The sequence below is a fragment of the Ipomoea triloba genome, chromosome 7 (genome assembly GCF_003576645.1).
Source record: "Ipomoea triloba cultivar NCNSP0323 chromosome 7, ASM357664v1".
Lineage (NCBI taxonomy): Eukaryota > Viridiplantae > Streptophyta > Magnoliopsida > Solanales > Convolvulaceae > Ipomoea > Ipomoea triloba.
In genome coordinates this window covers 20,179,136-20,190,009 of record NC_044922.1, presented here as the reverse complement: position 1 = coordinate 20,190,009, position 10,874 = coordinate 20,179,136, and the positions used below count along the sequence as shown (strand labels likewise).

At 32.7% G+C, this 10,874-nt stretch overlaps 1 protein-coding gene across 1 annotated transcript; it reads right to left on the bottom strand.

Annotated features, from left to right (window-relative positions):
• Nucleotides 1-8,454: 8,454 nt before the first annotated feature.
• On the bottom strand, nucleotides 8,455-9,383 carry LOC116024304. Its single transcript, XM_031265195.1, has 4 exons — nucleotides 9,373-9,383; nucleotides 9,123-9,255; nucleotides 8,706-8,912; nucleotides 8,455-8,616 (listed from the first exon to the last, which is right to left on the bottom strand). Exons 1-4 carry the CDS (start codon nucleotides 9,381-9,383, stop codon nucleotides 8,455-8,457), a joined length of 513 nt encoding a protein of 170 aa, XP_031121055.1.
• Nucleotides 9,384-10,874: the final 1,491 nt, after the last annotated feature.

The following is a 10,874-nucleotide window of genomic DNA, read 5'->3' as shown; positions in this document are numbered from 1 at the left end:
GTTGAACCGCTATATTTTTTGTGTTTATTTTTTTGAAAGCATTCATAATTGAAGAACGAAATGTCCTTGTATTTAACGATATTTAAACTGATTTGTTGATAAAGGACCAAAAATGGTTATGCCACCATAATAATAGGACCAAAAGTATATGTTCTAATAAAAAAGGACTAAAAGTGGATTGTCATCTATAAATTTAGGACCAAAAATGGAATTAACTCTTGTTAAATTAATCTGTTAGGAAAGTGCTAAGTTAATATACAGTTGTTATGCCATGTACCTGGGTCACCTTGTAAGGGGGACCAAAGTCTATATTCACAATTTTAGAACTCTATATTTTTAATTTTAGAAATTTATGTTCACAATTTTTAAACTCTATGTTCACAGTTTTTGAATTTTATATTCATAATTTTTGAACTATATATTCACAATTTCATAATTCTATATTAAATAGTATAACACAATTTTTGAATCTATATAACAAAATTGTTAATATTGAGCAATGTAATTTTGTATATTGAGATTTATAAGTGTAATATAAAGTTCTAAAATTGTAAATATAGAGTTTTTAAATTAGGAACATGGATATGGATCCCCTTGAAAGGTAGACCCGAATCCATAGCATAATTCGCCGTTAATATATATACTGAGATAAAAAAATTACTCCGTATTTGTAATCATAATTGATGTGAGTGCATGTTTTTATACTTTTGTAGTCATTTTGATTTGGAAAAAAAAAAAAAACAAAATGTCAGTTGCCTGCGTTTGGTTACTGAGAAGAATTAGGTAGGAAAAGAATTGTAATTTTATGAGAAAAGAATAATGTGAGAATAAAGTGGAGTTTAAATTCCAGTATTTGGTTTGCAGGAATAAAATTACTGAGAATTTCAATTCTAATGTTTCGTATAGATGGGAATTGAGAGGCAATAAGTAGTATCATGGTTGTAGTAGGCGCTAGGCACTAATCGAGCGGTAGACTAGCGCCTAAGCGGTATAGGCGGCACCTAGGCGGTGACCTATAAAATAAAATATGTATGTGTGTGTATGTCATATATTATATTGGTATGCCATATATTATATTGGCCCTGTTTGGTAAATAGTTGGTCTATCAGTCAATTTTGACTTATTTGACCATTATTAGTTGTTTGACTTGTTAAAAAATCAATATAAGTTGTTGGTTAATAAGCTTTTTGTAACTCTAAAATACTAAATTTCAAAAGGCTACTCAAAGCAGCCTTTTCAATTAGCCTTTTAAGAAAAAGAAATTATACCAAACAGCTATCAACTAACAGCTAATTTATCAAACACTTTTCTACAATCAGCTAATATTATCAATTAATTATGGGGGTGTTTGGTTATTGGCTTATCAGCCAAATTTATTATTTGACCAAATTTAGCTTTTTAACCAACCAATAAGCTATTTTGAAGTGTTTGGTAAATGACTTATTGGCCTTAGCTTATTGTGCCAATAAGCTGAAAATTGAAAAGCTAATGAATGTAGCTTTTTGAATCAGCTGGTTGGGAACAATGGGTATATTGACTATTTTATCATTTGAAATCAATGGAATTTACTTTTAAATGAGTGGTGTGTTTATTATTTTATAATAATAATAATAATAATAATATCCTTAAATGTCATTTTACATTCAATCAGCTACTAGTAAACAGCTAATTTACCAAACAGTTTTTTATAACCAGCTAATACAACCAGCTGGTCAAACCAGTTAACAATCAGCTATCAGCTACTAGCTAAACCAACCAGCTATCAACTATACTTTCTAACCTAATCAGCTAACAAAATCAGCTAACCATTTACCAAACAGGGCCATTATATATATATATATATATATATATATATGTATTTCTTCTCTTACTTATATAAATAAATAAATTTAAATATATATAACTATAATAAAAAAAATTAACAAAGCCTACTCGCTCGAGTTCACTGTACTCAACTATCTCTGTCGAGTTAGGCGAGTTAACTCGGCCAAATTTGGCTGAGTCGGCCGAGTTAGGCGCTAGGCGGCCGCCTATGCGGTCGGCAACCTAGGCGTACGCCTAAAGAGTAATTCGCTTCGATCTAGGGGTGCCTAGGCGGGGGATATTTGCAACAACGAGTAGTATAAAGTCCAAAATGCCCATTGTTGTTATTATTATTATTATTATTATTATTATTATTATTATTATTATATATAATTGACAAATTAATTCACAAATCGTTAGAGTTGTTGCATATAAAGAATACAAATTTTGAAGAGTTCTAGATATAAATAATTCAAAGGAACATACACAAAAGTTGTTGTATATAAATAACGCATATAAAGAATGCAAATTTTGAATAGTTGTTGCGTATAAATATTTAAATTAGATGAACATACACAAAGAGAAGTTGCAAAATAATACACGCTATAATATAGAAGAGAAGGTCCTGAATCAATTTTATGTTAAAAAGAAGGGATAATTTTGTCTCAAGGCTATCTTTTTTCTTCCTAAAATCTATGGAATTAAAATTCCAGGAAGCCATGAAAATACACTTCTCTCCAACCAAACGAAAGAATTTTGTTGCATTCAAAATTAGGTGAAAATTAAGTGGAAATGAAATTGTAATTCTCTCCCATCAACAACCTGTAAATTAATTATTAATCGACAAATAAAACAAAAAAGTAAAACAAGAATACACACATCTCATCTCATTAAGTCATTATTGAATGCTGGACCGCACTAATCATCTCAAATATTCAATACATACTTTAAATCTTAACTATGAAAAGTGAGGCTTTTAAAGAAATATTTTTAATCAAGTTAGTAATAATCAATTTAGCAGTAGTGTTAATAGTGTTAATCTACAAGTTTAGGGTTGATAATAAGAAAAGTTCGATTGAACAGTGTAGGTCATTCATACAACTAGACAATAAGTCTTTCTAGCAATGCCAAAGGCTTTGAGGGGTCATGAAATCTTAACGATAATGGTAATAATCTAATTTAAAATCTTAACATGTAATCTTGAAAAGAGTTAACCTGGCACCCGGTGTCTCAGTTTACACTCCCACATTGATGATGAGAGTGGGTTCGAGTCTTAGTGGAGGCAATTGTTAACTCTTTCTGTTTCAGTAGGCTGAGGAAGTAGCTATGAACAGATACTACATTGTAACAGAGTCAGTACTCAAAAAAAAAAGTGATGCAATTTTGAATAGTGTTAATCTAATTAATACAGTAGTGTCGATAGCGTTAATCTAATTAAAAATCTAATTATTTATTCTGCTTGCAGTAGTGTTAATAGCATAACCAAAAGACACTTTCTGGCCACAATGCAATTATTTTGTTAGCAGTATGAAAAAACTACTGCTGAAAGACTAATTGCATTGTTAGCAATGGTGAAAAGACACTTTCTTGCTACAATGTATTATAATAAAAATTATTAAAAATAGCATAATGATAAGACACTTACTCTTAACTTTTTTCAAGATCATAATCATGTATACATGGCTCAGCATTGGCACCTACAGCTGGGAATGTCAAAACATTAGGTTAAGCCCAAATTTATCAACTAATATTTTCACAAGAGCAAAGATTACATATGATAAAATGAAGACACTTTCTTGCCACAATGTACTAATTAAAGTAGCTTCTGGTATTCTGATTGTAAACAATTTTAAAAATTTGGGTTCTAAGGTTGTTTTGCTATGAACAATTATGCAATGGATGCCGTGCTTTGGAGGTTTTTTAGTGTTTTTGGAGGGATGAACAATCATGCCAGGGAAGAATTTCCTGGTCTTCTTATGACTAGTAAGATATTTTCTTTTCTAAGGTGTTTTCTTCTTTTGTTATGAATCTCTATTTTACAGGTAAGTAAGTTACTACAATAGCTCTTACCTAAATTATTTTTCTACCTAAAATCGCCTCAGATTGAATGAAATCAGTTGCCACAATTAATGTATGCTCCCCTTCTTCTGTATCATAAACTGCATAGATACGTATATTTTATTTAGGCTTTTATTTTATAGTATATTGTATCTTCTGAAAAATTGAAAAGCTAGATTAGACTGGGGTAGAGGAAAAAAAAGGAATATGGTATGGACTTGATCAAATGGTGTTACAAACAATGAGACTTTGAATTTTTTTTTTCGTCATGCACTTTATGCATGAAAACTTTGGACAACATTGATTATGTTTTATTTTGCCTTTCTAAAATTTTCCTTGTGGATGAACTTATCAAGGCATGTTGGTGGCTCACAATTGATATGTGGTGCCCTTATTTAGGTTAGGATTCACAGCCAGAGTCTTAGGAAAACTCCAACTGAATCGTGAAAAATAACTAATAAAAGCTTCGATTACAAACCTATATGAGGGAAATATTTGAGATAGCTTTAAACATAGCAAAGAAAACAAAGAATTTATGGCGGAAAATAGAACACGAATTTTTCAAAATTGAAATTCAAATGCATAGGAGATAGAGAAATTTGACAGAAAAAAAATCGATAGAGAATCACATCGATATGTCACTGAACAACATCAGTATTCATAGAACAACATGCAATATGAATCGGACTGTCGATGCATATCAAAGATGCTGAAATTTCGAATTTAGACCATGCACTATTTGAAAGAGTAGCAATAACAAATAATCGGCATAAAATCATGTAGATGCAAAAAAAAAAAATAGTTACCCATAATAGATTTACCAACAAAAAATCGAAAAATACTTATCTAGGTTTTAAGTCACAATCGGTGTAATCTTGAGCAATGTTATTGAATCGTGTAAAAAATTTTCAAAACAGCTTCGATTACAAGGAAACTTGGATGAAAATGGCGATTGACTATTAAAACTTGCTAAGAATTAGAGAGAAAGAAGAAAGAACGAAGAAATAGAATGGTGTTTGTGGTTTCCCATTAGGTGAAACCCGCAAATGAATAGGCTGAAATAAGATGGGTACATTTGAGTAGTAAATCTATATTTCTTAATTAGGAAGGGTTTCGGGCTTGGGCTAATTTGGGTAGAAGGGTATGAGTTGATACTAATGGGCTCAAATATCTTTTGGAAAAGTTGGGCAGCAGTTGCCCTTTTATTTAATTTTTTAAAATAAGAATATAGTAGACCATACGGTTAAAACTCAATCATTATTATATGGACCATGATCCACACAGCTGTGTGGACCAAAAATAAAAGTACATTATTTTTGTACTGAAGGTACATTATTTTTGTACTGTAGGTACATTATTTTAGGGTACATTATTTTTGTACTGAAGATACATTATTTGATATATACTATCAAATAATGTACTTACAGTACAAAAATAATGTACCTTCAACACAAAAATAATGTACTTTTTATTTTTGGTCCACATAGCTGTGTGGACCATGGTCCATGCAATAATTTGCCGTTAGAACTCTATGTCGGCAATTTATACCTTGCACCGTGGTGGACGTAGCAATGTGCACCACGACCTTAAACGGCGCCGTATTGAGCATTGTGAATTAAGTGGACGTTTTTTTGGAAATCACGTTTCCGTTTCTTTCGTTAACTTCCAATTATATATATATATATATATATATATATATATATATATATGTATATGTATATATATATATATATATACATATATGTATATATATATATATATACATATATGTATATATATATATATATAACAGTGAATTGTTTATGGCGGTTATGGCGATTTTCTTCTCCGCCATGTGAACTTACAACTAATAAATATACAGTCGTAGCTATTGGATTCTCAGGCATTAGGATATGCAAGACGTCAATTCGCAGCAGGAGGTGGTTGCGATGGAAGAATTCGATGCTCCGGTTGAATTGGCTAATTCAGACGATCGTAATCCAGGTTTTTTATGTTTGATTTTGTGATTTTGTTTGTGTTTATGAAAATAATTGAATTCGTATATAATATTCGTGTGTTTGGATTTTATGATACTAGTTATAGGATTGTTTCTGATACAACTATTCGATTGGAATGGTAGAGAGTGAGTTTTGTGTATTTGTGTGGATATTATGTGTATTCTTCGAATGAATTGTGAGTATTTCAGGCCAGGTTTTTGTGTATTCATTGTAGTGGTATGTAAAATAGATGGTGCATTGTGTTTTGTGTAGCGAATGTCAGTGAGGTGGATTTTGTGTGTTATTGTGAATATTGTGTGTATTCTTTGAATCCAGTCTGTGTATTTTGGACATAGAGTTTGTGTATTCATGTTAGTTGTACTGTAAACACAGAGTGATGTGTTTTTGTATTTTGGTTTTCCATACTCTGTGTATTCCTTTTATACACTATGTGTATTATATTGTAGGCATGTATTTTGTGTATTCATTGTAGGGGTACTTAAACATTGTGCTTTTGCAGCTGATCAGGATTTGTTAGGGTTGTCAATGAGTTCTATTGATGAAGCATATGAGGTTTATAATGATTATGCTTTCAGGCTAGGTTTTAGTGTGAGGAGGGGTAAGCAAAGATATAGTGTTGGTACAAAAACATTGAAGATGAAGGACTTTAATTGTTCAAAGTCTGGGTTTAAAAGGGGTTTAAGAAAGGGAAGTTATTCAAAAGTTGATGTACGGACAGGTTGTTGTGCATTTGTTCAATTTGATTTAGATGGGAATGGGATGTGGACTGTGACAAAGCACCAGAAGCTTCATAATCATGAGTTGGTTCCAACGATCAAGAGTTATCTTCTACGGTCACATAGATCAGTGTCTACAAATCATCTTTCCTATCTAAAAGATTTAAAGAAGAGCGATGTTTTTGTGGCGGATGGTTTACGGATTCTTAAAACACAATCAGGGGGGTCACCACTTGTTGATTTTACAAGCAGGGATGCATATAATTCGTTGTGCATTGATGTATTGAACAAATTGGATGGAACCGACTCAAACACATTAATTGAAATATTTAGACAAAGGCAGTCAAGTGAAAATGATTTTTTCTTTGATTTTGAAGTGGATGATGAGTCAAGGTTGTGCAGTTTTTTTTTTTTTTTGGAGAGATGGGAAAATGATGCTAGACTATGAATTGTTTGGAGATTTGTTAGTTCGCGATTCGACTTATCGTACTAACAAATATGATATGATTTGTGGTCCATTTGTTGGTATGAACCATCATAGTATGAACATCATGTTTGGATGTGGTTTTTTGTTGAACGAGAGAATTGAGTCGTTCGTATGGTTGTTTAGGTTATTTTTAAGATCAATGAATGGGAAAAAGTCCCCAAAGCATAATGACCGATCAATGCGCTGTTATGGCTGCTGCTATTTCCCAAGTTTTTCCAAGATCAAGACATCGCCTATGTATATGGCATATTGGTGAGAATTCAATGAAGCACGTCAAGAGATTAAGAAATCAAAAAGATTTTTCTAGACATATTCAACTGTTTGTTGAAACATATCGATACAGAGGCAGAGTTTGAGCTTTATTGGACAAGGTATGCTTTCGTTAAACATTCTGTCTATTGGTGATGGTATTTATGTTTATTCTGTGTATTATACTTTTCCCAATTCTTTATCTTAGTATACAGAGTTGGCAATACTCACGCAGATGATTATGTGTATTCTCTTGATATATTCTTAGTATTCCAGTGTTAAAGTATGTTTATTCCATTGATTCAGTGCTTTCATTTCCATACCTTCCTATCTGATAATACTCCCTTATATTCTGTGTATTCTATTAAATGATCTTGTGTATTTGTATATGAGAGTCTGTGTATGCATTATAGCATATGAATAGGTCTAGTTAATATATATGTTATGGCATTTCAGGATGGTCACAACATACAAATGTTATATTAATACTTAGATTGAAAATCTGTATCAATGTAGAGAAAAATGGTGCCCTGCATTTAACAAAGATTATTTTTCTGGTGGTATTTTATCTTCACGAAGGAGTGAAACCACAAACCACTCTATTTCTAGAAGGTTATCCAAGATTGTTGGGCTATGTGATTTCTATAGCTCCTTTGTTGGTGTTGTTTCGGAGTGGAGGAGTAGAGAGAATGAGGAAGATGTCCGGTGTTCCCAAGGTGTACCTACAATGGCTATGGATCACATTAAGATTCTTTCACACGCTAGGGATATTTATACCATTGAGATATATTACTTATTCGAAGAGCAGTTTTTGAAAGGGGCATCGTGTTATCAAGAGTGTGTGCTATTTGAAGGTGGTGTGTATGAGTATCACGTTTGGAGGCCGGATGTTGATGTTATTAGGCATGGAGTGATTTTTAACATTAGAGAGTGAGATATTTGGTGCAGTTGCAAGTTGTTCACTGAAACCGGGATCTTATGTTGTCACTGTTTACGCATTTTAAACGTGCATTGTGTGTTTGAAGTTCCCAAGAAATATATTCTGAAGAGATGGACTAAAAAAGTTTTGGAAGTCGAGAATGCTGGTATTACCCCCCATCTTAGTGTTTTAATGTTCCCTCTTCTGTTTAGACTTTAGAGATCACTAGAAAATTTCAGAAGTTGGTTGTTTATTGCCAAGAAAACAGTGAAGCACGGAAAATTTGTGAATAAGCAGTGCATTGGTCACTTCTGGTAGCAGGGTATTCCATGGTGACATGAGTATGGTCGCTGCATATTTAGGTCTTAGTGATGTGAGGAATGTATACTGCAAACAATAGAATGCAAAATTAATTAGAAATGAATTGTTAAATATTTTAATATGGAAGAAAGTTGAAAGAATGTTTTTGTACTTACATCTTCTTGGCCTCTAGTGAGTCTTGCATCCCAGTCTGCTATTGACGTGCCTGTATAAGTCTGCATATGCCTCATGGTGTATACGGCACAATCTACAGCATTTTCTTCATTTTGCCAAGGCATCTCCATGTATTGCACTTTCATAGATTTCATCTTCTTTCCAAGTGGACTCTTCTTTAGGCTGAGATACTTAGTGAAGGCAATCAACTGTAGAATATCGATATAGTTGTGTGTAATTAGTATGACACAATACACAGAATGACAGCATGTAATACACAGAATACTACTATGTAATACACAAAATATTTAATCTAAGTCACATACAGAATAAACTTTGTAATATACAGAATAAAATGTTAGAATACACAGACTCACTGAATAAGATACACAGAATTTAATAGAGATGTGATTTCTTACTAGTTTCTCTGGACATCCCTCATACTTGTCTTGAGCTTTAATTCCTTCAGGAATAGGCCTGTTGTCTATGACTTGAAGTCTTGATGTCATGAAATTAAAGCACATCAAGTAGAAATGTTGGTGTCGGAGGATACTGAAAAATACTTGTTAAGAGTAGTCAGAAAAAATAAATCAGTTTGTGTTATACAGATAATTCAAATAAATAATATATAGAATTTAAATAATTAAGGTACAGTTATTTTGTACTTACAAGGCTGGCATCACTTATATCAAGAGAAATTGATTCCAGTTGGTGATCAATAGCTCGGCAAAAATATTTCAAAATGGCCCTTGAGGCAGCACTTTTACTATTCTGCAAATTTTTTGCTTTTTATAATGTCATCTGCAAAGATTTTTTTTTTGTTATACAGTGCACTGATATGAATAAAGGAAAGAAAAAAAAAGTTTAAAGTAAAATATTTACTTACAAAAACAACTTCGGAGAAGAAAACCCTTTTTGGTTGGTTGATTGATCTTCTCATGTTTAGCAAACTCATTATTTGGCACCAAATTTGTATAATGTTTGTAGATATGTAACCGGATGCCATTGTCATGAAATCTTCCCGATTAGCCACCAAATTGTTTTCCAAATAAAGCATGTCACTACCCAAAAGAAAATATAGATTAATCATAAGGAAATAACATGTTAAGTAATATGATGTATGTCTAGTAAAAGTTATCAAAAATGGAATTTACATTACTGAATATTAACCCCCACAAGTCAAGAATGCGTAGTCTGAAAATATTTTTTTTTCAAGCTGAAACGTTTGTCAGCTTTGTTTTGTTTTCTGCCCAATAAGGTGAGCGTAAGGCCACTGGGAGTTGTTTCAACTTTCTCTGTGGTCGTTTCTTTTAGTGGACATCTTCAAAATCCTCTTCAGGTTTTGCAAGAATGTTGTGTAGATACACATAAATATAATAGTCAATAAACAGAATGACAGCATGTAATACACATAATATATAGTCTAAGTCACATACAGAATAAACTTTGTAATATATAAAATACACAAAATGAAATGTTAGAATACACAGACTCACTGAATAAGATACACATAATATAAGCACAAGTATTAGTAAATTACACAGTGTTATAAACATAGGTGTATACCTTTGAAATTCAATTTCAGCTGGTGTTTGTGGTGTTGTAGCAGATGGTGATGTTGGTATTGAAGCAGATGGGGCTACTTGTTGTTGCTCTACAACCACTTTAGAAATATTTTCAACAAGAGATTCCAACATGGATGCTATTTGGGGAGATTTTGGGGATGATGTTGCTTTTTGTTGTTGTTCTCCCTGTGTTGGTGGTTGTGAGGTCTTTTCCAGTGAAGGTTGGGCTGATTTTCCTCTTGGCGATTGCGTTCTTGGAAATGGTGTTGCTGTTGTTGCGGTATGTGATGTTGTTGCTGCTAGTGTTGTTGTTGTTTCTGTTGGTGATGTTGCTGCTGCTTGTTGATTTTCACAATGTGGTGGTGATGGTGTCGGACTTAACAGCTAGAAAGATGGTGCATTGATTTCAGGAGTGATGTTCTTCATGGTTGCAGAGAAGGCAGCTTCAAGCTGAGCGACTACCTCTAAGAAGCTTGGCACGTTGAAGACATCATCATCTTTTAGCAGGCTCTGTGGTGGGACCGGTGGAGTTGAATCTGGGCTTGGTGTTGGATTGACAGTGTGAGAGAAGTTGACAAAAGTGTTCTTCATTATTTCAGCTGCTGA

What these genes read in the sequence shown, in the direction of transcription:
- LOC116024304 (XM_031265195.1), bottom strand. An exon ending in AGGGATGTCCAGAGAAACTA is followed by an intron (nt 8,913 to 9,122) that starts GTAAGAAATCAC and finishes GATATTCTACAG; the next exon opens with TTGATTGCCTTCACTAAGTA. An exon ending in TCACTAGAGGCCAAGAAGAT is followed by an intron (nt 8,617 to 8,705) that starts GTAAGTACAAAA and finishes TATTGTTTGCAG; the next exon opens with TATACATTCCTCACATCACT.